The sequence below is a fragment of the Trachypithecus francoisi genome, unplaced genomic scaffold (genome assembly GCF_009764315.1).
Source record: "Trachypithecus francoisi isolate TF-2019V2 unplaced genomic scaffold, Tfra_2.0 Lachesis_group5, whole genome shotgun sequence".
NCBI lineage: Eukaryota > Metazoa > Chordata > Mammalia > Primates > Cercopithecidae > Trachypithecus > Trachypithecus francoisi.
In genome coordinates this window covers 32,702,104-32,729,012 of record NW_022681470.1, presented here as the reverse complement: position 1 = coordinate 32,729,012, position 26,909 = coordinate 32,702,104, and the positions used below count along the sequence as shown (strand labels likewise).

Here is a 26,909-nt window from a genome sequence, read left to right as displayed (position 1 = left end):
ATGATAATTACAGAATGTAACCACCTGTTTTGAGGGTAATGACTTCTAACAGATAATTAGAATAGTTTTCCAGTAAATGAATGACTTCCATTTAATAGAGATAAAGGTTGCAACTAGGCAGCATAACTTGTGCTGTTGAAATAATAAATGATTAAGTAGCTAATTTAGCACCCAGAATCACTGTCTCTGAACTGCATTGATGAGAGTGGACAGTGCTTGACACTCTGATGGTTGTGTAGGAATTGGTTGGGTGGGGTCCTGGAGCAGAAGTCTGTAAAGCAGCCTTTCAAATGTAAGCACAGCTTCCCACTTGATCTCAGTAGTCAGATGTATTCTCTTACTTTCTCCTTTCTTCTGTTCTCTCTTTTCACATCAAATCAAATTCTGCTTGCTTTTTGCTATGAAAGTTCATTCTGTACCCTTTATTCTCCACTGAAAACATGAAGATAAAATACAAATACTTTGTATATTTTGAGGGAAGGGAGAAATAGCTTCATATAATTAATCAGTGTTCCCACTCCAAAATTAAAAGAGCACTTACTGGAATGAACTCTTAATCAATGATTGTAAAATCAGGCTGAGTAATCTTTCATACAGCTATAAAACATATATACTTTTGGCAGTGACTTAACTAAAAAAGCCGCAGGTACTTTCCTGGAATAACCTTCATAGTTTTACATGTGCATGTATTTAAATAAGTCTGGAATTTTAATTTTTTCTGCAAGCACTGCTTTCAAGGTAAAACACTATGTTAGTAATAGTGAGGTATACCAGCTTTAAAAGGTCCTTTTTTATAAATAATATATGAAACATTTTCTCATACTTCAGTTAAAACTCTGTGTCTGATTTTGACTTTTCACATATTACATGGTGAGTTGAAATACGTTTGTAGTCTTTGTAAACCATTTCAGTCCAAAGAGAATTATAATAAAATAATTTATTTATGGTAATCTAATGTAACAGAAATGAGAAATTATACGAGGAGAAAAACTACAGCAGGAAGGAGAACCAAGTAGGTTTGCTTGTTAAATGAAACTTAAATCCTTTATATTCTTTATATTGATTCATTAAGACCAAATAAGATACCACAAACAGCAAATAGAAAATTTTATATTACAAGATTAGATTTCAATTATCTCTTATTTCAGAAACCATCATCATCTTGTGCTTTTCCCCGTAGCTAAGTAAATTTCTGAACCCTATTTTCTTTTCTTTTTATAATCATATATTTTTGGGGTGAGTTACGTCTCAGCTCTCTGTACCCTTGGGCATCTGCTGATTTAGCCAACCTTGGATTGAAAACATTTAGGAAAAAAAAGTATTAATATGACAATAAAAAATAACACAAATTTTGGAAATACAGTATAACAGTTATTTACATACAACCTGTATGTTGTATTAGGTGTTATAAGTAATCTAGAGATGATTTAAAGTATATGGGAGGAGGTTTGGAAGTTATAAGCATATACTAGGTCATTTTGTAAAAGAAACATGAACATCCATGGATTTTGGTATGGAGGGCATGGGGATTTGAAACCAGTTCCCCTGAGGATACCTAGGGATTACGTAATGCAATCACGTGTCGCTCAAAGATGGGATGCATTCTGAGAAATGTTGTCATTAGATTTTATCATTGTGCAAACATAATAGAGTATACTCATACAAACCTACTGCACACCTAAGCTATATAGTAGAGCCTATTACTCCTAGGCTACAAACCTGTATAGCTTGCTAGTGTACTGAAAGCTGTAGCCAATTATAGCATAATGGTAAGTATTCATGTATCTGAAAAGCTACAGCAAAAATACAATATATGATTTTAAAAAAATGATACACCTTTATAGAGCACTTACCATGAATGGTGCTTGCAGAACTGGAAGTTGTTTGGGGTGAATTAATGAGTGGTGAGTGAATATGAAGGCCTAGGTCATTACCGTATACTTAGGCTATACTAAATTTATTTTTTAATAGCTTTTTATTTAGTAATAAATTCACCTTAGCTTAATGTAATTTTTTTACTTCATTAACTTTAAAACTTAAGTTTTTTGACCCTTCTTGGCTGGGCGTGGTGGCTTACATCCATAATCCCAGCACTTTGGGAGGCCAGGGTGAGTGGATCACTTGAGCTCAGGAGTTCCAGAGCAGCCAAGTCACATGGTGAAACCCCAGCTCCACAAAAACGTAGTGGAGCACGGTGGTGCACACCTGTAGTCCCAGCTACCTGGAAGGCTGAGGTGGGAAATTCACCTGAGCCCAGGAAGTCGAGGCTGCAGTGAGCCATTCTTGCACCACTGTTCTCCAACCTATGGCCCAGGCTGAAGTACAGTGACTATTCATAAGCACAGTGTTAACACACTGCCGCCTCAAACTTGAGCTCAAGCAATCCTCCTGCCTCAACCTCCCAAGTTGCTGGGATACAAGTACACACCACTGTGCCCACCTTCCTGAGGCTGTATTACAGTTGTTTTTTTTTTAATTAATAGAAGGAGTACACTCTAAAATAATGATTAAAAAGTACAGTGAATACATAAGCCAGTAACACAGTTGTTTATTATCATATATTGTGTACTGTACGTAATTGTATGTGCTATACTTTTATTTTGTGAATGCAGTAGGTTTGTGTACACCAGAATCACCAAAAACTTAGAATAATGTGTACAAAGTTACTAATAGCTACAAAGTCACTAGGTGATAGGAACTTGTCAGCTCTATTATAATCGTATGGGACCATCATGAAAGGTCATTATCTAGCATGTGACTGTATATAAATGCATTATAATAAATGTCTGTGTGTATTTTATTCCTAAATTCCCTCTAGCCATAAAACAGTTACTGTTGTGAAGCTCACATTTTCAGTAACTGGACAATTTGAATCTCACATTGTCTAGAAAGATTGATCTGTTTGTTAAGATGGTCTGACAAGCATACTGTGTGCTTTATGGAGTATATGAATGAGAAAAAAAGTAAGAAAGGGAAGATTAACTCACATAATTAGTGAATGTGAACATAACCATCTTAAGTATTCAGAGTTTATTATTCTATTTCGGTTACTCTCTTCCCTTTAACAGAAATGAAATTTCTACTTACTGCACCATACATATTTGTAGATTATTAATTGGTTTAGTTATTTTCTACCAAAACTGTCAAATAGAACTGCAGTAATAGTTCTAGCTACATTTGGCTGCTGAGCACTTGAAATATAGCTGGTTTTACTGAGAAATTAAGTTTTACTTTAATTTTATATAACTTAACCACATGTGGCTAGTGACTACTGTACTGGACAGCATGATTCTAATTTTATAAAGTATAGGTTTTGAATTATTGCCACCATATTATTTTGCTTTTCACACCAATGAAAACTTTGAGATATCAACTAAAACTGAGATAAATTAAAATCTGTTTCAATTAGAAAGCATGTTTAAAGGGGAATATTAAGAAGGATTAAAGTTCTGTTTTCACTATTCCCCACGATTAAAAATCAGCCTTTAAAATGTACTTTAATCTGTCCCCAGGCTCCTATCACCACTGAGGAAATGTTGACATTGATAGTTTTATTTCTATAAATGGTGATATTATTGACATCACCTTGTCATCTAGCATTGATTTTCTATGAAGAATCAGGTATTAATTAATCTTGTTGGCTTAAAGAAAGTATTTGTACAGTTTTTGTTACTTGGTTATTTGCTGACATTTGACATGTAGCTATGTAAAAAATAAAATGTATTTGTTTTCTTCTTAATGGCTGTGGAAGTAGCATCATTTGGCTTAACAATTGAAATAAAAGACAGATTCCCTTTATACCGAAAAGGCCAGAATGTCATTTAAGTAATCAAATTTAGCATCACTATTGGAACAAACATGTACCTCTTCTTTTGATGTGGTAGAAAGGACCATGTTTATAGTATTTGTGCCAAAAACATTTAATTTGAACATAATAATAAGAAAACATTTAGACAACAGCTGTCCTGAATGCTTCAAATATAACAATATTATGAAATGTTTTATATAGTAGGCCAGAGACATGGAAACTAAATATAATGAGTGACCCATTAGTAAAAACTTAATAAATATTCAGACTCTTTTTTAAACAGTTGGGAGATATCTGAATATAGGATGCGTTGTATATTATATCAATATTAATTTTCTTGAGTGTGATATAATGATATCGTGTACATAGGAAAGGTTTTGTTTGTAGAAGGTAGAGGCTGAAGTTTTTAAAAGTCAAATATCCTGATGTTTGAAACTTAAAGTGGTTCAGAGGTATAGGGGGCAGAGAGAGAGACAAGAGGCGGTGTGTGTTTGGGGTGTGAGTAAAGCAAATAGGGTGAACATTTATAGTTGGTGAGTCTAGAATAAATTGTGCAAGGTTTTTCATTGTGCTGTTCTTTCAACTTCTTTGCAGATTGGATTTTGTTTTAAAGCTAAAAGGGGAAAAGTAAAAACAGAAATGGACTATAGCCTAACTCCTCATTATTAAGCATACTTTTTCAATTATGGCAATACTTCAGAAATATAAAGACACACCCTCCTTTATAAAGGAAAGAAAATTATTGTGGACTCCACCCCCAAGTAACCAAAACTTATAACTTAACATCATAATGTTCTTACAATATATATACAAATGTAAGGCTGTAGACCATCTTCATATGCCCCTGTCTAAGTAACTATAACTCAGAACAAATTCTAATTATTAATAAATGCAATAAAATATATAAAATCAAGAAAATTCAAAATAACAATATGATGGTATAATAACAACAATAATCAGATTAACTGGTATATAGTTTGCTGAAAATAAGTCACCACTCAACATACCAAACTGGTTCTGAGTACTCCAATACAATTTCTTTTGAAGTTGTCACATCTGTAGAAACATCTGTCATTTGATAACTCCTGTAAAAACCTTTGTGCGGTATGCAGTTTTTAGCTACTGTAATACTTTTGTGCAGTACACAGTGACATAATTTAACCTTTACTTATACGCCTTCATCTTTTACATATTTTACACCCCTTTTGTATTCACTTGAGAATATGTTAGTATATTATTATACAGTACTATGTTATTTTTATAATATCAAATTATTCTCACCTTATGAAATAACTTGAGAAATTACTTATTAAAATGTTTTTGATTGTGAAATATTAGAATATTATTACTCTTTGACCCAACTGAAAATCTCCATGGAAAAATATGTGTCCATACCCACAGTATTGTTGAAAATAATCAGATGCAGTATCACAGCTGTGTCAGACTCTATTTCCAGTTGGGCAATCACGGACACAGCCAAAAATTGAAAACAAAGATCTGGACAACAAAACAGCCACAGGTGAGGGTCAGGAAGCTCTGACATGTACCTAGTTGTAGAATGCTATGCACATGTGCCAGGTGTAGTGTGCATATCCAGGAAAAACTGCACAGAGCCCCAGTCTTCACCTCTGGTTGACCATGAGGCTCTGTGTAAGCAGGAAGTGAAGGCTAAGGCAGATTTAAGCTTTGAAAGCATTCCCCAACATACACACAAATCCCCTTGGCAAAGGATAGAAGACAAGGACATCTTGTTACTACTAAGTGTTGCTGACCCAGGAACAACAACTACTCAGCCAGACTTAAAAATGAAAACAAAAATAAACTCGTTAAAGATGTCCAGTGGCTCCACGCAGTAGGAATTATAGGCTGAACAGATTTAGTCCCAGGGAAGTCATTAAACCACAAACAGCAACACCACCAACAGCAAAAAGCTGAGCTAGAAGAAAACCAAGAGGAAGAACTGAGTCCACAATTGCCACATAATATTTTCCAAAATGTCTGCTTTTCAATAAAAAAAAGGTATACACAAAGAAGAAAACTTCTTAGTAGAAATTATCCTAGCTATAGGGCTTATTAAACAGAGACTTTACCTATTACAAATATGTTCAAAAAGGTAATTAAACCACAAAGAGTTAAAGGAAAAATATGACAAATACACTTTATCAAAGAGAATATTAACAAAAATAAAAACAAATAAAAATTCTGTTGTTAAAAGTATCATAACTAAACATGAAAAATTCATTAGAGAGGTTCATGACAAAATTTGACCTGTCAAAAGAAGGAATCAGTAAACTTGGAGATAGGTCAGTTGTGATTATCCATTGTAAAGAATACAAAGAAAAAAGAATGAAAGAAAAAATGAACTTCAGAAACCTAGAGACACCATCAAGCATGCCAACATTTGTAGATTTCCAAAAGATGAGGAGAGAGAAAGAAAGAGGTAGAAAATATTTGAAGAAATGATGGCCAGTATTTTCCCAAATTGGATGGAAAACATCAGTCCACACATCCAAAAAGCACAGTAAACCGCAAACAGGTAAGATGTACACCTCGACTCATCATAGTGAAACTCTTGAAAGGCAGGGAGAGAATCCTGGAAACAGCAATCAAAAAGTTGCTCAGCAAGTACCAGGGATCCTCATTAAAATTAACGTTAACATTTCTGATGATTTCTCATCAGAAATCATGACTGCCAGCAGGCAGTAGGATATGTTTAAAGTATTGAAAAGAAAGGATTGTCAATAAAGAATTTCATATTCAGCAAAACTATTCATCAAAAATGAAGGGGAAATTAAGATATTCCCAGATAAATTGAGTGAGTTCTTTGTCAGGAGACCTACCCTATAAGAAATACTAGAGAGAGTTCTGCAGGCCGAAATAAGGGGATACTAGACTGTAATGTAAGTCCACAAAGTACTAAGGAGAACTGGTTGAGATAATCATATCGGTATATAAAAAAGATAGTTTAGATGAATTTTTTGTAAAGAATTTTTATTCTGATTTAACCCTTTACTCATTTGCCCTGAGAATACTTGCTGGCGGCACTTGCGGCTGCAGTTGTTCACCTTGAGATAACTTTGTCACGAAGTATCTCGCTTTTATTATTATTTTTACATCACTCTAGTATATCAACTTTGGAAACAACAGACATCATTCTATCTATAACATTCTGTTTTTAGTAGTGGTATTTCCATTTACACAAATGAAAATTGAGAAAATTTGGCAGAGAATTACTAAGTCGCTGAAAATGTCAAATCCTAGAAAACATAACATTCTTATGCGTGATGTTAACATTGTACTCAAATACTTGCTTGCCAGAGGTTCATTTGATGAATCCAGTTTTTTTGAAATAGATGATTCTGATGATTCAGACAATTCTGATGTTAGTTCTCTTTAGAAATGACTCCCAAGAACAGTTTTATGTTTTATTTTCACACTAAAATTCAGTCAGATTTGCAGCAGCCTTGAAGAGAGTGTTTATGTAAAATTAAATGAACTTTGGCAGCAAACTGCACTTTCTTTTTTCTAAACTGGAAAAGGGTTGAAAGACAATTGACTAAAATAGTAATTCTAAAACTATTGATGAATATATAACATAGAAAGATGTAGTATGTATGGCCGTAATGTTTCAGAGGATGAGGGGGAAAGGAGCTGGAGCTATATTGCAGCAGAATTTTGTTACAGTATTGAAATTAAATTAGTGATCATCTGAACTAGGTTATTTTAATTCAACATGCCAATTGTAATCCCCAGAAAAACCACTATGAAAAATAACTTCTAAAATTTACTAAAACCTAAAATGATACACTAGAAAATATCTGTATAACACAAAGTAAGGTAATAATGGAGGCATAAAAGAGCAAATAATGTAAAAAAAATAGCAACATTGCAGGTAAAAATTCTACCATATACAGGTTGAGAACCCTTTTTCCAAAATGCTGAGGACCAGAAGTGTTTTGGATTTCAATTTGTTTTTATTTTGGAATATTTACATTGTAGAGTCATACAAGGTATAATGCCATTTCAATCAATGAGAGACCACATATATGACAGTGGTCCCATAAGATTAAAATGGAGGTGAAAAATTTTAAACTTCTAACGTTGTCATAGCCATTATAACTTCATAGTGCAGACATTACTCACATGTTTGCAGTGATAATAGTGTAAATAATTCTATGCTACCAGTTAAATAAAAGTATAGCACACCTACAGTGAACTCAACTTTTGACAAAGTTGCCAAGAACATACACTGGAGAAAAGACAGTCTTTTCAATAAATGCCAAAGGGAAAACTGGATATCCATTTGCAGAAGAATGGAACTAGACCTCTGTCTGTCACCATATATGAAAATCAAATCAAAGTGGATTAAAGATTTAAATCTAAGACTTCAAACTACAAAACGACTACAAGAAAACACTGGGGGAGATCGCCAGTACTTTGATCTGAGCAAAAATTTCTTGAGTAATACCCCACAAGCAGCCAAAGCAAAAATGGACAAATGGGATCATATCAAGTTAAGAAACTTCTCTGCACAGCAAAGGAAACAGTCAACAAAGTGTGGAGACGACCCACAGAATGGGAGAAAATATTTACAAACTACTCATCTGACAAGTGATTAATCACCAGAATATATAAAGAGCACAGACAATTCTGTAGGAAAAAAGATCTAATAATCCATTTAAAAATGGGTAAAAGATTTGAATAGACATTTCTCAAAAGAAGATGTGTAAATAGCAAACTGGTATATTTAAAAGTGTTCAACATCATTGATCATCAGAAATGCAAATCACAGCTACAATGAGATATTATCTCATCCCAGTTAAAATGACTTTTATCTAAAAGTTAGGCAATAAACCAGTGCCGGTGAAGATGTGGAGAAAGAGAACCCTTGTACAGTGTTCGTGGGAATGTAAATTGGTACAACCACTCTGAAGAATGGTTTGGAGGTTCCTAAAAAATTAAAACTAGAGCTACCATATTACCCAGCAATCCCACTGCTAGGTATATACCCAAAAGAAAGGAACTTATGTATGAAAGAGCTGTCTGCATTCCCATGTTTTTTGCAGCACTGTTGACAGTAGCCAAGATTTGGAAGTAAACTATGTATCCATCAACAGATGATTGAATAAGGGAAATGTGGTACATATACACAATGGAATACCATTCAGCCATTAAAAAAAAAAAAAAAAGGATGAGATTCTGTCATTTGCAACAACATGGATGGAACTGGAGATCATTATGTAAAGTGAAATAAGCCTGGCATAGAAAGACAAACATCACAGGTTCTAACTTATTTGTGGGATCTAAAAATGAAAGCAGTTGAACTCATGGACATAGAAAGTAGAAGGATAATTACCAGAGTCTGGGAAGGGTAGTTGGACTGTTGGGGGAGGTGGAGGTGGTTAATGGCTACAAAAAATACACAGAATGAGTAAGACCTAGTATTTGATAGCATAACAAGGTGACTGTAGTCAATAATAATTTAATTGTCCATTTTAAAATAACTAAAAGTGTATAATTAGATTGTAACACAAAGGATAAATGCTTGAGGTAGATACCCCATTCTCCATGATGTGATTATTAAGCTTTGCATGCCTGTATCAAAACATCTCATGTTCCATGTAAGTGTATATACCAACCATATACTCACAAAAATTAAAACATGTTCAAAAAGTCTAGCACATACAATTACATATACTACATAATATTTGATAAAGATAATAAACGACTATACACTTGTTTATTATTTACTTTTTACCATTATTATAGAGTGTATTTCTTACACTTGTTTTTTTAAGTTACAATATAATAACCTCAGGCCCTTCAGGAGACATTCCAGAAAAAGGCATTGTTATCAGAGAAGATGACAACTCTATGCATATTATTACCCTTGAATACTTTTCAGTGGAACAAAATGTGGAGGTGAAAACAGTGATAGTGGTTATCCTGATCCTGTGTAGACCTAGGCTAATTTTCTGTTTCTTAGGTTTTAACAAAAAAGATTAAAAAGCTTTTTCTGTTTTAATTTTTTAACTAATAAGGATATATAAAAAGGAAATACTTTCGTACAGCTGTAAAATGTATGTGTGTTTTAAGCTAAGTGTTATTACAAGAGTCAAAAAGCTTAAAAAATTAAGTGTATAAAGTTAAAAAATTACAGTAAGGTAAGGTTTTTTACTGATGGAAGAACACTTTTTTATAGTAAATTTAGTGTAGCCTAGGTATACTGTTAACATTTTAGGCCTTCATGTTCATTTACCACTAACTCACCCAAAACAATTTTGAGTCCTGCAAACTCCATTCATAGTAAATCCCCTGTATAGGTGTGTACCATTTTTTACCTTGTATATTGTATTTTTACTGTAGCTTTTCTATATTTAGACACATAAATATTTACCATTGTTACAGTTGCCTACAGCATTCAGTGCAGTAACGTGATACATAGGTGTATAGCCTAGGAGTGCAATAGGCTATTCCATATAACCTAAGTGTGTAGTAGTGTGTACCATCTAGATTTGTGTAAGTACACTGTATGTTCACACAATGACAAAATTGCTGAATGATACATTTCTCAGAATGTATCTCCATTGTTAAGTATGCATTATTGTACTTCCTGTTCAGCATCTCAAATCCAAAATCTGAAATGCTCCAATGAAGCATTTGGAACTTTGATTGTCATGTTGGCACTCCAAAAGCAAGGATTTGGGATTTTTGGATTTCAGATGTGCAACCTATTAATATATTGAATGTAAGTATGTTGAACATTGTAACATTCAGGGATTGGCAGAATGGGTTTACAAAAAAAATTAGAATCCAACTTTATGCTGTCTACAAGAGATAGACTTTAGATTCACAGACACAAATGGGTTAAAGTAACAGGATGAAAAAAGATACACCATGTAAGTAGTAATCAACAAAAATGGTAGAATGGCTATATTTAGGTCAAACAGAAAATACTTAGAGTAGAAACCGGTACTAGAAACAAAGACATTTTATAATGGTAAAAGGATGAATAGTGAAAAGATACATCAATTATCAACACGCCTAAAAACAAACTTTTTGTAGATACATGAAAAGAAAATCTACAGTATATAAGGGAAAAGTAGATAATTTTACTGAAGTTGTTGAAAAATACTCCACTTTCGATATTTCATAGAAAAACTGGACAGAAAATCAGCAAAGTTATAGAAGGCTTGAATAACATTGTCAACCTGACATAACAAACATCCAGAGATCACTTCACCCAACAGTAGAAGAACATACATTCTTCTCAAGCTTTAAACAGTCTCTAGGGGAGACCATATTTAAGACTGAAAAAAAGTCAATAAATTTAAAATGATTGGAGACATACAAAACAGTTTTCTGACCAAAATGGAATTAAATTAAAAATCAACAATAGTTACTTTGAGACATCTGCAAGTATTTGGAAATTACATGACACATTACTAAATATCCCATTAGTCAAAGAAGAAATAACAAAGGAAATGTAAAAGGATTTTAAACTGAATGAAAATGGAAACACATCATATCACAATTTGTGGTGTCAGCCAAAGCAATGTTTATAGAGAATTGTGTATCCTTAAGTGTCTGTCTTTAAGAAGAGTAACAAAGCTAACTGAATACAAGCAGAAGGAAGGAAATAATAAAGATTATCATAGAAATTAGTGATAGAAACAGACAGGAATAGAGATTGCCTATGATGGTGGATGTCAAATGAGTGATCTTATTGGAGTACAGAAATATTATAAAACTGATTTATGGTAATGGTTGAACTGCTGGTTAAATGTAGTAAAGATCATTGAATCGCATGCAATATTTTGAGCGTGTGCATTGTATACAAAATATGTCTAAATAATTTTTTAAAGCAAATGTGGGAAATAAGATTATATGGCATTATGTTTATACAGATGTCCCATAATGTTTATATTAACATTTTTTAATGACGCCACTAAAACATAGATTGATTATTAAGTTTCCAATTATTTTGACCCCTTAATACTCTCTTTCTAGAGCCAGTCTTATTTTTGAAAAGACTTCCTTTTCCTTTGTTTTCTGGCTGTTAGAGATTAGACATTCTATGTGAAACTTTTAATGAAAAAAACAAAAACCAGTTAAAATTAACTTTGCTTTTCATTTCCGCGTTTACTACATTTATCTAATTTTGTTTTGTTTTAGATCACTGTGTCCACTACTATGATCTTCGTAACACTAAACAGCCAATCATGGTATTCAAAGGACACCGTAAAGCAGTCTCTTACGCAAAGTTTGTGAGTGGTGAGGAAATTGTCTCTGCGTGAGTATTACTCTCCTCAGAGGTTAAGGTTAATACAGAGCTCTGTACTTAGACCTACCAGTTTGTAATGTCACTGAGGATGTATGTAAACTATAATCTTGGAGTATACGTGCTTTTTCTTAAATAGTATTTTTTTTATCTTGTCCAATTAAGATAGTGTGGATTCTGGTCTGTATTGTGCTCTTCTATATGTAAATTGTGGATACAATCCTGAAGATACTAGTTTTTTATATACCCTCCCCCCTTATCTCATCCTCCTGTGTTTAATTGCATTTGAACTTCAGATTGGATTTTAGCTATTGCTTCTTAAAAAGAGATAAACAACATAGTTGATGCAATATAATGAGAAGTTTTTTTTTTATTAAAGTCAACTAATGTGTTATTGTATATTTTATCTACTTGCAGTATAGTAGAATTATTTTTGGTTTTAAATATTACTTGGTTGGCTTTTACACTGACATGTTCATTTCTCTGTGATTTCATGGTGATTTTAAACAATGTTGAAAAGAAAACTTTTTTTTTTTTTTGGCACAGAGTCTCGCTCTGTCACCCAGGCTGGAGTGCAGTGGCGTGATCTTGGCTCACTGCAGCCTCTGCCTCCCAGGTTCAGGTGATTCTCCTGCCTCAGCCTCCCAAGTAGCTGGGACTACAGGCACGTGCTACCACTCCCGGCTAATTTTTGTATTTTGAGTAGAGACAGTTTAGCCGTGTTGGCCAGGCTGGTCTCGAACTCCTGACCTCAAGTGGTCTACCTGCCTCGGCTTACCAAAGTGCTGGGAATACAAGCGTGAGCCACCACGCCTGGCTGACAGATGAACATTCTAACTCAGTCTGGCTCCAGAGACTGCATTCTTAACCAGCAAACTGCATTGCCTCTAATTAGTAGTGATGAGTTTCGTGTCAAGAAATGTTAAATATGTTCTTACTCTTTGTACTTTTCCTCAGCTCTACAGACAGTCAGCTAAAACTGTGGAATGTAGGGAAACCGTACTGCCTACGTTCCTTCAAGGGTCATATCAATGAAAAAAACTTTGTAGGCCTGGCTTCCAATGGAGATTATATAGCTTGTGGTAAGTGAAATCATCGTTTCCAGGAACTTTTTAGCAGGTATTTGTTACTGAAATTGAACTCAAGGGAAATAGACTAAATATTAAGTTAAGAAATCGTCTGTGCACTCAGAAGATAGTATAATAGACGTGATGCCCCAGCACATTATTGTCTTTGTGTTGTACTAGAAGAGCATTAGTCCTTCCCTTTTTTATTGTGTACAAACCCTGGACACCTCAAATACCTGAACACCTGATTTTTAACTGTTTTGTAGTTGTTCTCCATTATAACATAATTCTTTAGATACTGCGTAGGAGACAGAAAAGGTTAAGTTCTGTTAGTAATATTTCTAATTTTGGAGACGTTATGTGTCTTCTTAAGCTTGATATTCATTTTCCCTTATCTGCTGTTCTCTCCATGAAGTAATCTATTTGCATAGTATTGATCTGTTATTCTAGGACTTTTATTGTTGATAATTTATACAAATTTAAATAAGAAATAGAAAAATCAAATTTGATATTATTCAAATGCTCTGATATATCTAATGCCTGAATATATGAGCTTTGATCATACTTTTAAATGACTTGGCCTTTATTCAGCAAAGTTGACTTTCTCCGCATATGTATGAGACTGCCAAAGCAAATATCTGGAACAATTATCCTATCTTTTTTTTTTTTTTTTTTTTTTTGTTGAGACGGAGTCTCGCTCTGTCGCCCAGGCTGGAGTGCAGTGGCCGGATCTCAGCTCACTGCAAGCTCCGCCTCCCGGGTTTACGCCATTCTCTCGCCTCAGCCTCCCGAGTAGCTGGGACTACAGGCGCCCGCCATCTCGCCCGGCTAATTTTTTGTATTTTTTTAGTAGAGACGGGGTTTCACCGTGTTAGCCAGGATGGTCTCGATCTCCTGACCTCGTGATCCGCCCGTCTCGGCCTCCCAAAGTGCTGGGATTACAGGCTTGAGCCACCGCGCCCGGCCCAATTATCCTATCTTAATAGATGGCTCAAAAATACAGTTCATAGACCATTAATCAAATAATTCCTATACTGAGAAATGGAAATAAATTGTGTAGGCTATTAAAATCTGCCTATGTAAGTGTTGCCACTTTCTTTTACCTAAGTGGAAATCTTTCTAAATATAATTTCAGATTCTTGCTATAATAACCTATATCTGGTTCTACTATAGACTATTAGCTTGGTGCAGAAGTTGAAAGTAATGACAAAACTCACAATTACTTTTGTACCAACCTATATAAATGATTTTTATAGGGTAATTTTAGTCTCAGAATTATCAATATTGTTGTATCATTTAACATTGATTGTTTCTTTAGATTAGTAAAGTATAGCTTTTGTCCAAGAATCCTTTTCTTACATGATTTCTAATGAGTCCTGTAATCTAGCCTTTCAAATTTGACCATAAAAGATCTTTGAGCTAAAACTTTGGGTGATAATTACTATTAGAATGTGATGTCCTAATTCCAAGTTTTCCTATTCTAAAATATTATTATTATTATTATTTGTTTTCAGGAAGTGAGAATAACTCTCTCTACCTGTACTATAAAGGACTTTCTAAGACTTTGTTAACTTTTAAGTTTGATACAGTCAAAAGTGTTCTGGACAAAGACCGAAAAGAAGATGATACAAATGAATTTGTTAGTGCTGTGTGCTGGAGGGCACTACCAGATGGGGTAAGTTTTCATATCAGTTTTTTCACCTTGGGATCTCATATTATGCATTATGTATACACAGGGTTTGATTAAATTTTAAAATATAAATTGGTGTGTGGTATGTACTACTTTTAAAACTTTGTAATGTGTCACCAAAGACAATAGGCATTTTAGGTAGTGACTGAAATGCACAGTAATAGAGCAATGTCATGGTGTCATCGTGTCCCTCTGTGACCCATAGCATCTAGTGCATAGTATCTAGTGCATATCTCAGTTATAACCATTACCCTATTGTCTCTTCATATCTCTTCTGTAAGACTGGAAAATCCTCCAGAATACACATTCCATCTCTTCTTTATTGATTATGTGCAGTATATGCTTGATAAACATTGAGCTGGTATTTTAATAGGAGAAAAAGAATTGGTGCGGGTAAAGGAGAGTGGCCTATATGGTCCTCTAATTAAATACTATTTCAAAGTAGAATTGCTTTCTGCAAAATACATGTATATATGAATATTTAAGCATATTTAGTTTATTGATGAGAAAGTTATACTACTGGGTTGTATGAAGAGAAGTTGCCTCAAACTTTTCACTTATGTTTTAAAGTATAAGGTTTTTCATAAGTTATATAAAAAAAAATTCTTGTTACTATCTTGATTTGTATAAACATGAGTTGTTTGTATTTTTAAAATAGCTTTTTAGGTGCTTAGTTGGGTTTATTTTTGACAAAATAAAATTCTCACAAAATTCTGACTTGATATGTAATTTAAGAATCCAAGTTTCAGGTATAGTTTCACTTTAATTAGATATATTCTATTGCTGTCCTAAAATTTGCTAATTGACAGACTAGGTAATTTGGACCAACCTTTCCTCCAAGTAAAATTAGAAAAGTAGGACCAAATATATGTATTTTAAAAACAAGAACCTGTTTGAAAGCATTGGAAAGCAAACAAGACAAGACACAATTACTGGATTTGGATTGTGACCCTGGCTTTTGAATCTGCTTTTCCCCTGTGAGCATTTGTCAGTTTTGGTGGGGTGGGTAAAAGCACTTATACTAGCTTCACAGGGTTGCAGGGACTAGAGCTCAGTGCCTGACATTGTGTGAGTGACTACTTTTTTTTAAGTCCCCACAGGGGTATATTATAGGGGAAGCCAGAAGATAAGCCTTCGTAGAGATTGCATCTGAACTTCGTATCAGTCTCTGAAATTGAATTGAGGTGACCCTTGATTGCTAATATCCACAGGATGCAAACTTAAATCCTCTCTGAAAAAAGATAAGATCATCTAAGTGCTTTTTTTTTTTTTTCAGTTTTGTAACTACAATAACTAGGGCACAATAAAAAATAAACAGACATAGTAAAAGATAAGACAGCATGAATTAAACCAGCCTCAGCAACAGACTGTAGAAACAGTCACAGCAACTCTAAATATTGGAGTTATCAGACAGCTTGAAAGTAGCATGCTTACAAGATGAAAGACAAGATTGAAAATTTTAACTGAGAACTGGAAACTATTTTTAGAATGAAAATATCATTCTGCTCCTGGCCCCTTCCAAATTTCATGTCCTCACATTTCAAACCTAATCATGCCTTCCCAACAGTCTCCCAAGGTCTTAACTCATTTGAGCATTAACTGAGACGTCCAAAGTCCAACATCTCATCTGAGACCAACCAAGTCCCTTCTGCCTATGAGCCTATAAAATCATCAGCAAATTAGTTAATTCCTAGATACAAAGAGAATACAGGCATTGGGTAAATACAGTCATTCCGAATGGGAGAAGCTGGCCAAAACAAAGCTACAGGCCCTATGCAAGTCCAGAATCCAATGGGGCAGTCAAATCTTTAAAGTTCCAAAATGAGCTCCTTTGACTCCATGTCTCACACCCAGGTCACGCTGATGCAAGAGGTGGGTTCCCATAGTCTTGGACAGCTCCACCACTGTGGCTTTGCAGGGTACAGCTTCCCTCCTGGCTGCTTTCACGGGCTGGCATTGTCTGTGGCTTTTCCAGGTGAACAGTGCAAGCTTTCAGTGGATCTGCCATTTTGGGGTCTGGTGGATGGTGGCCCTCTTCTCACAGCTTGCCTAGGTGGTGCCCAGTAGGAACTCTGAGGGCTCCCACCCCACATTTCCCTTCTGTACTGCTGTAGCAGAGGTTCTCCATGAGGGCCCCACCCCTGCAACAAACTTCTGCCTGGTCAGCCAGGCATTTCCATACATCTTCTGAAATCTAGGCAGAGGTTTCCAAACCTCAATTCTTGATTTCTGTGCACACGCAGGCACAACACCACATGGAAGCTGCCAAGACTTGGGGCTTGCGCCCTCTGAAACCATGGCCCGGGTTCTATGTTGGCCCCTTTTATTCATGGCTGGAGCAGCTGGGACACAGGACACCATGTCCCTAGTCTGCACACAGCATACGAACACTGGACCTGGCCCAGGAAACCACTTTTTCCTTCTATGTCTCTGGGCCTGTGATGGGAGGGGCTGCCCTGAAGACCTCTGACATATCCTGGAGACATTTTCCCCATGCTCTTGGGGATTAACATTCGGCTCCTTGTTACTTATGCAAATTTCTGCAGCCAGCTTGAATTTCTCCCCAGAAAATGAGATTTTCTTTTCTGTTACATTGTCAGGCTGCAAATTTTTCAAACTTTGATGCTCCATTTCCCTTATTAAACTGAATGCCTTTAACAGCATCCAAGTCACCTCTTGCATGCTTTGCTGCTTAGAAATTTCTATCAGATACCCTAAATGATCTCTCTCAAAGACAGAGTTCCACAGATCTCTAGGGCAGGGGCAAAATGCCACCAGTCTCTTTGCTAAAACATAACAAGAGTCTGTTTTGCTCCATTTCCCAGCAAGTTCCTCATCTCCATCTGAGACCACCTCAGCCTGGATTTCATGTCCATATCAGTATCAGCATTTTGGTGAAAGCCATTGAACAAGTCTCTAGGGAGTTCCAAATTTTCCCATGTTTTCTGGTCTTCTGAGCCCTCTAAACTGTTCCAACCTATGCCTGTTAACCAGTTCCAAAGTCACTTCCACATTTTGGGGTATCTTTTCAGCAGCACCCCCCTTCTGGTACCAATTTTCTGTATTAGTCCATTTTCACACTGCTCATAAAGATATAGTCAAGACTGGGTAGTTTACAAAAGAAAGAGATTTATTGGACTCACAGTTCCACGTGGCTTGGGAGGCTTCACAATCATGGTGGAAGGTGAAGGGCATGTCTCACATGACAGCAGAAAAGAGAAGAAAGTTTTTGCAGGGAATCTCCCCTTTTTAAAACCATCAGATCTCATGAGACTTATTCACTATCACAAGAACAGTTTGGGAAAGACCTGCCCCTGTAATTAATTTACCTCCCACCGGGTCCCTTCCACAACATATGGGAATTCAAGTTGAGATTTGGGTGGGGACACAACCAAACCATATCAGAGGAGTCATTTTCATTCCTTTAAGCCATCAGTTTTTCTTTTTGACAAATAATAATTGTAAGTGTTTGTGTGGTACAGTGCGGTGTTTTCATACACATGTACATTATGGAATGATTAAGTCAAACTAATGAGAATATCTGTCATCTCACATGCTTTTTTTTTTTGTAGTGGGAACATTTGAAATCTTATTCCTTTAACAATATTGAAATATCCACTACATTTTTCTTAGCTACAGTCACTCTGCTATGCAATACATCTCAAAAATTTACTCTTTTTGTCTAATTGCTGAAACTTTGTAGCCTTCGACCAACATCTTGGCATCCTCCCACTCCCATCCCCCACCTCTGGTAACTACCATTCTATTCTCCATTTCTCTGAGTTCAATTTTTTAAGATTCCACATATAAATGAGATCATGCAGTGTTTCTTTCTGTATGTGATTTATTTTACTTAGCATGATGTCCTCCAGGTTCATGTAAAGCTGAATAGTATTCTATTATATACAGTTTAACCTTGAACAACGTGGGGACAAGGGGCACTGACCCTCCACTCAGTTGAAAATTCAGGTATAATTTGATTCCCTGACCCAAAAGCTTAACTACTCATAGCCTACTGTTGACTGAAAATCTTACCAATAACATAAACAACCCACATAAGCTGGAGAAAATAAAATATTATTAAAATCATAAGAGAAAATATAGTTACTGTTCATTAAATGAAGTGAATCTTAAAGGTCTTCATCCTCATTTTCACATTGAGTAGGCTGAAAAGGAGGAGAAAGAGGTGGGGTTGGTCTTTCTCTGGAGTGGCAGAAGAGGAAGAAAATTTGCATATAAGTGGTTCCTCATAGTTCAAACCTGTGTTTTTCCAGGGTCAGCTGTATACCATGTTTTCTGATCCATTTATTTGTTGATGGGCACTTAGGTTGATTTCGTATCTTTGCTGTTGTGAATAATGCAATGAATAATAGAGTGCACGTTTTTTTCAGTATCCTAATTTTAACTCTTTTGAAATTGAAGAGGGATTCAATGCCCAGAAGTGTGATTGCTAGGTCATATTGCCATTCTGTGTTTAGCATTTGAGGACCTCCATATTATTTTTCATAAAAGCTGTACTGATTTACATTCTCACCAACAATGTTACAAGAGTTCCCTTTTTTCCAAATTCTTGCCAACGCTTTGTTATCTTTCATCTTTTTTTAACACACCCCTTTTCACAAGTGTCATTTGTCTTTTTGATGGTAGAAATTCTACCTGGTATGAGGTGATATCTCATTGTGGTTTTAATTTAAACTTCCCTGATGATTAATGATATTGAGCATTTTTTCATATACCTGTTTGTTATTTGTATATCTGTTTTTGAGAAGTGTTTATTCAGATTCTTTGCTCACTGTTTAAGTGGGTTGTTTTCTTGCCGTTTACGTGTTGGAGTTTCTTATACATTTTGGTTAACCCCCTAACTGATAGATAGTTTGCAGGTATTTTCTCCCAATCCATATGTTGTCTTTTCACTCTCTTCCTTTGTTGTGAGGAAGCTTTATATTGATAGTTTGATGCATTCATGCTTGTCTATTTTTGCTTTTGCGATTGTAGCCAAAAAATTTTTCAGACCATTATGGAGCTTTTACCTTATGTTTTCTAGTAGTTTTACAGTTTTCAGTCTTATGTTTAAGCCTGTACTCATTTTGAGTTGATTGTTGTATATGGTGTGAGATACTCAGCTTCATTCTTCTGCATATGGATATCCAATTTTCCCAACACCATTTATTGAAGAGACTGTCTTTTCCCACAGAGAGATTCTTTTTTCTTCCTCCCTGGCCTCCCCAGAGAGATTCTTGAAAGAAGGCAGAGAGAAAATATTGTCAGACTGACAGCCAACTTCTCAGTGAAATAGTGGAAGCCAACAGACAGTGAAACAAGATAGTGTGGGAAGGAAAACGTTTGCAAACCTAGAATTCTATGTCCAGTGAAAATCTCTAGACAGTGGTAAAATAAAGCCATTTTAAAATAAATAAACCTGAAAAATTTTCAATCAGCAAACCTAAACTAAAGAAAACCTTAAAGGATATGCTTACACAGAAAGAAAAAGATTCCAGATGAAAGTCTTACCGTTTTTATTAACATTGATTTATCTAGAGACTGGAGTTAGGTAAAGGAACTTATATAATGTTCTATATCTGTGAATCTGTGACATGACTCTTATCTGAAACTACTGGAATGAAATATGAAGTGTTATAAGTATACAAATGAATATATTTGTTCTATGTGATGATGCTTGTGTAAAGGGACACAATATTTTTGTTGGGGGTAGACCCTGAGTCAATAGTAACTTCTGCTGAGGCTGCAGATACCCGATTGTTTTGTCAGCTCTGAACCATATCATACATACTTACCTACTTACCAATCCTAAGTAGATAGCTAATAGTAAAAGGCAGTACTTGTAAAGTACGTATTACTCCTTTAGCTCTTCAGAAATGACCCCAAAAAGTACACTCTATCCTCTGGAAAAGAAGCAGTGGTCATTAGGGTGGACATTTTCTGTTGTGGCTTGAGACACCAGGAATCATATTAAAAGTTTCTGTAGCTTTGGGGTTGGGGGAGGCAGGGATCAGGATAACAGATTTCATAATTTCCCTCTCTGAAACCAAGTGCAGCAAAACTTGGCTTGGGAACCCATCAACTATGCTATAATACTTTCTGTGGAGATTTATAACTATGCACCTTTGTTTTCAGTTATATCATTAAATTTTATTCTCTCTGTTCTTATTTCTAACAAAACTTTTTTTTTATATGATGAAATACTGTTCTGAAGCATTGAACTAAAACTTTGTGTTCTTAAGCACATATTTTGCTTACCTAAATTTCTCCTGATTCTTGGCCTTTAAAAATACTCGCTGAATGAATTAATATACTATCTTGTACTGTATTTGCATTCATGTAACCTGCAAACTCCTCAAAAAAAGACATCATAGTATTTTGAGTAAGAGCAGAGCCAGGCTACCCAGGTTGAAATCTCTCAGATTCTCCACTTATCAGCTGTGTGACCTTGCTGAAGTTCCTTAACCACACTGTGCTTCAGTGTCCTCATCTCTAAAGTGCTGATACTAATAGCCACTTATCTTCTAGGGTTGTTATAATGCTAAAATGTGGTAATGCACGTAAAACGTTTGGAGGAGTTCCTGATACACAGCAAGAGCGATACATGTGTGCTCTTAGTATTATATTTTTAATTACCCCAGCATTACACAGCATGTTTGTACATAATGCATAATTAATATGTAATTTTTGTAATGAATGATAGAACCCTTCAAGCTTGACCTTTATCTTTTTTGTTGCATAATTAAATGGTAATTAATTGGAACTAAAGAAATGCTGTAGTGGAGTTGGGAGATACTTCTAATATCTAATAGGCTCACTTGAAACTAAATGGTAATAATCAATTGCCATTTAAGAAAAGCAGTTTTGCTGACATGAACCATTCGTATGTACATATATAATTACTTCAAAATTACCATTTTGCCCCTTGGGATATAATTTCCAGCTCATTTTGCCTATTTTCAAAAGCAACAAAAATTTTTAAATGTGTGCAACTACAAGGAAGTAGGCGTGTTTATTATTGGCTTAATATTTTTGTTAGATTTATATTATGTTCTCCCTTCCCCTCTCCATCACATTATGACATTTCACAACTCAGTCTTTTTTTTTTTTTTTGAAGACATATCTACTTTCCAAATTTATGTAAGTTTTATCTAAGACAGGAATCCTTTCCTTCTTAGTAACTTTTTTTGGGGGTGTGTAAAACATCAGATTTCAGTAAACTAGAAAAGTAAAGCACATTTGAGAAGCCGTGCAATACTGTATTCCAGTCTGCTTTCATTAACGTGCAAAAGATGTCTATAATAACATTTATTTATACCAATAGTTCTCAAAACTGATAATCAGAAAACCCTTGGGCTCTTTCAAAAACAATTAACAAAGCAATTCTATTTTTAGACCCATGAAAATATATTTTGGGGGAGGAAGAAGGAGGGTATAGATCTGTATTTTGAAAAGTTCACCGGGTCTCCTTGGGAAAGTATATGAACAATCACGTTTGGGAACAAATGAATCATGTTACCACTGGGGAAAGTTTATTATACATCCTAACCAAGAAACCGAAATGGTTCTTAAGCATCTGCTAGCAGAAACAGTTACAATTATGAATACCTAATGTCTGTTAGGTTTTGCTAATCCCTCACCTACCTCAGGAGGAAACAAATCCAAAAAAGTAAGATATGTTCTTTTTTATTTGTATTAATCAAAAAATGCTACTCCTAAAAAATACTAACTTACCACACTTGTAAAGATATTTCTTATCTTAAATTCTTCAGTGAATGGTGAGAAGACAACATAGAAACTTCTTCTCTTTCTTTCTTCCTTCCTTCAACTCTGTTTCTCTTCTTCCTTTTATCTTTCCTTTCTTTTATTCTTTCCTCTGACTGGATTGTTTATAACCCTTTAGAAAATTTCCCTGACTGGAAGAGGGCCAATCTGAATGAACTTTTGTCTATCTTGGGAGTAGAAAGAAAGAAGATTCTGAGCATGGACCCTGACTTCTAGGAAGACTCCCATCGCCTCCTCAGTGCCCCACTCTTCCCTCAGTATACGGAATAGAGTGGGGTAGGGAAGTAGAAAAGGAAGGAAATAAAGGAAGGAAATAAGGTGGTAGAAAACTGAGGCAACCCTAGTAATTTTTTTCTCTAAGTAAATTATATGAAGTATACATTTTCTTTAACCTTATGTCCACTACTGTGTGGACAGCCTCTGGGAAAACATTTGTTGCATTAGATACTTTATGGTGAACATTATAATAAAATCAACAAAATATGATTTATGGGGTCTGCTAGTTGACATTTTAAATTCTTAATTAGTATCATTTTTATATTTCTGTAATAGAGTTTGACCTATATTAGCATGATTCTTAACTTTTCTTCCTCATTTAATCTTTTTTTAAAAAGAGTGTTCTGTGTATGCCAATCTTGAAGCATAGAATTGATGCCAATTTTTAAGCTACTTGCTGTTTTTGGTTTTAGTCCTGCCTTTTTTAAGGGAAGAAAAGAAATAATATTAAATTGAGAGTGTATTATGAATTAATGCCATTAACCTAACAGTAATTTTTGTTATAATCTCACCATGCCAAAAAGTATCCAAAATATTTTGAGATGGGAAGGGATTTGAGTTTGATTTCTAATGTTTATCTTTTGGTAATCCCTACCAAATTTTCATAGTGATGGTAGAAAGAAGGAAAGTGAATATTGGATATTATTTCCTTTAGTTAAAAGCTTTTGATGAATACTATTTGAATTGGTTTAATATGCTGAAGTGTATGTAATGGAAAAACATGATTATTTTCTAAATTGAATAAAATGGATTTAATAAATACTGAAAGCAGAATTAACTAAGCAAAAATATGTATTTTTGGCTGAGAAAATGGATGGCAGTTGCTTAAGAAAAAAGTGTTTTTACTAATTTTAAAATGTCCTATCTGGAGAAAAGAAAAATTTTTTTTTTGTATTTTACTTCTACAGTCTCACATATAACCACTGTTGTTCTCATGACACGCTCCTATATTGATGTGATCTTTGTAGGGTTTTTGCCTTTTTTATTTCATATTCTTAAATTCTATTTTATTCACCTGTTTCCCAAATAAAGCTATCAGGGTTGACATCAGCTATTCCCAGGAAAATAAAAAGGTTATTACTGCTGAACACTAGAATAATTTGATTATGTAGATTGAAGAAAAGCCAGTCTGTTATAATTGCTGTAAAGAAGCCTTTGTGCCTGTTTGCATTAGTCTTTTTTTAAACTGTAGATAAGCAGTTTAGTGGGGTGAAAATACAGATTCTTTATTTGAATTGTGATCGCCAACTAAAAGATGAATACGAGGGCAGAAAATGAATCTAAATCTTTTGGTTTAAATGATAAAGTCTTTACACATTGTAGAGAATTAAATAAGCAGTTGGTCATACTTTTATTTATCTTTAGGATCTTTTGCTCTCTGATAAAAGTAGAAAGCTTTAGGGAATGGGTTGTATAGAAAGTAAATCCTACTTCAAGATTCAGTTCCTTTTTGATAATTTATTGTTTTAAATCCTAAATATCTGAAGCAGTGACTCCATGACTCACCAAACATATCTTTGTGAGCTGATTTCCAGAGATTGGGAGAAAAAAAGTACTAATAGTTGATTTTGCTTTAAGTGTTTTTTATTTCTCTCACAGCATTCCAAATGTTGTTTGTTTTAGGAGATACAAGAGTTTATCTTTTAATTGCTAAGAAGACGTGTTACAACTTTCAAAAAAAAGTCCTCATGGAACTTATTGGTAGTGTTACCACCTGATAAATATGAAGTTAAATGTCTTATTTCATTACGAGCTATCTAAATATTTTTGTCAGATTCGGAATATGTAACTGAATGTATATAATTCTTTTTTGTAGCAGCCAAGGATAATTTAAGTTTCACAACTAATACTGATATGTCCTTATCATTTTTTGCTAACCAGCCAAATCTGTATTCCCATGATCATCCGTAATGTTTGTACTAATAGAGGACTATGGTGGTGCAAATTGAACCAAAATATCAACTAATAAGAAGGAATAAATGAGGCCGGGCACAGTGGCTCAACCTTGTAATTCCAGCACTTTGGGAAACTGAGGTGGGAGGATCACTTGAGGCCAGGAGTTTGAGACCAGCCTACCCAACATGGTAAAACCCTGTCTCTATTAAAAATACAATAATTAGGCAGGCATGGTGGTGCACGCCTCTATTCCCAGCTACTTAAGAGGCTGAGGCAGGAGAATCACTTGAACCCGGGAGGTAGAGGTTGCAGTGAGCCGAGATTGCACCACCACACTCCAGCCTGGGCGACAGAGTGAGACTCTGTCTCAAAAAAATAAAAGAGTAATTATTGTAGAGACTTATATGGGTATTTGCATTTAAAAATAGTTTTATATTCTGAACAGAATAAAATAGTTATACCTTTCCCAATTAACAAATTAGCCTTGCTACTTCAGAGTTCAATAAGTCCCTGTTTATTACCAGTATTCTTATTTCCTCAAAGTTTTTTGTTTTGTAAAGGATTGAGACCTTCTAATTCTACATATTTTACATTTCACTGGATTTTTGAGATCTGACAACTGATTTTCCCTTTACTAATAGAATGCATGCTATGTCATTGATAGCAAAACAAATTCTAAGATCCCTTATGGAGATCTCACTGTTTTTACTGGTAGGGAAAGCCCAATTATCATGTAGACTTTACATTCTCCATCAGAGTATCTACTATGTTAAAACAGTTTCCCAGTCATCTTAGAATGAAGAAAACCATTTATTTTATCCAGTGCATGATTGTCCTTTATACATTAAATTCATGGTGTTACATACTTTTGATTCCTTTTCATTTTGTCCTTCCAAATCATTATTTTAGGAATATAGAGAAAAGGGTTGGCCAGGTGCAGTGACTTACACCTGTAATCCCCGCACTTTCGGAGGTCGAGGCAGGTGGATCACTTGAGGCTAGGATTTCAAGACTAGCCTAACCAACATGCAAAACCCTGTCTCTACTAAAAATATGAAAAGTAGCCTGGCATATTGGCGTATGCATATAATCCCAGCTACTGATATGGCTGAGATATGAGAATCGCTTGAACCCGGGAAGCAGAGATTGCAGTGAGCCGAGATTGTGGCACTGCACTCCAGCCTGGGTGACAGAGTGTGAAACCCTGTCTCAAAAAAAAAAAAAAGAGAGAGAGAAAAGGGTCATTTTTCAACAGTAATAACTTCAGAATGGTTGTGGGTTCTGGCTTTTGGTTTTTTATTAGTCTTTGTTTAAATGCTATATGAACTCCAAACTCACACATCTAATATAACTAATGGTGATGGGAGTGGGGAAGGTTTTGGGGCGGGGGATAATATTAGTAAATTGTTTAAAGGTATATTTATCCTATCAAATGAAATGTATCAGAAGTATAGATAACTTAGAAGCTTTTATATATCCTGTATATTTTAGATACAGAGATTTGCATCAGCCAACGTTACTAAGAATGAAACTGTTGGCTCTGAATAGGTGTGAATAAATCCTTAGGAAAAGATCTCCTACCTGCCCTTTAGGTGTCATGTTTCTTACTGACAGCTGTCAATTATTTTTTTTAAATGAGTATGAAATTTTGGTTCTTTGCATGAATTGCATTTGAATTATGCAATTTTGGGGGATTTTCTTTGTGGGCCTTTCTTTTCTTTTCTTTTTTTTTTGTGGGGAGAGGGTCTTGGTCTGTCACCCAGGCTGTAGTGCAGTGCAGCCTTGACCACGCAGGTTCAAGTGATTCACCCATCACAGCCTCTCAAATAGCTGGAATCACAGGCATGCACCACCGCACCTGGCTGATTTTTTTTTTTTTTTTAAAGATGAGTCTTGCTGTGCTGTCCAGGCTCTTCTCAAACCCCTGGACTCTCAAACTCCCACCTCGGCCTCCCAAAGTGCTGGGATTACAAGTGTGAGTTACCACACCTGGCTCAGTTTCATCTTATAATGCTTAACTAAATTATAAAAGTTATGTATCAGAAGAGTCAAATCAAAATTACCACAGACTTTCTTCATACATACATACAGTAATGTCTAACCAAG

The 26,909-nt window shown here is 35.0% G+C and overlaps 1 protein-coding gene across 13 annotated transcripts in view; it reads left to right on the top strand.

Moving 5' to 3' along the window:
• Positions 1-26,909, top strand: part of COP1 (COP1 E3 ubiquitin ligase) — a 267,302-nt gene that overhangs the window by 199,758 nt on the left and 40,635 nt on the right. For all 13 annotated transcript variants that reach the window (XM_033198878.1, XM_033198882.1, XM_033198877.1 and 10 more), the window contains 3 exons: positions 11,984-12,101; positions 13,047-13,171; positions 14,671-14,831. In XM_033198878.1, the coding sequence (XP_033054769.1) occupies positions 11,984-12,101; positions 13,047-13,171; positions 14,671-14,831 (404 nt within the window). The remainder of the gene's footprint in view (positions 1-11,983; positions 12,102-13,046; positions 13,172-14,670; positions 14,832-26,909) is intronic.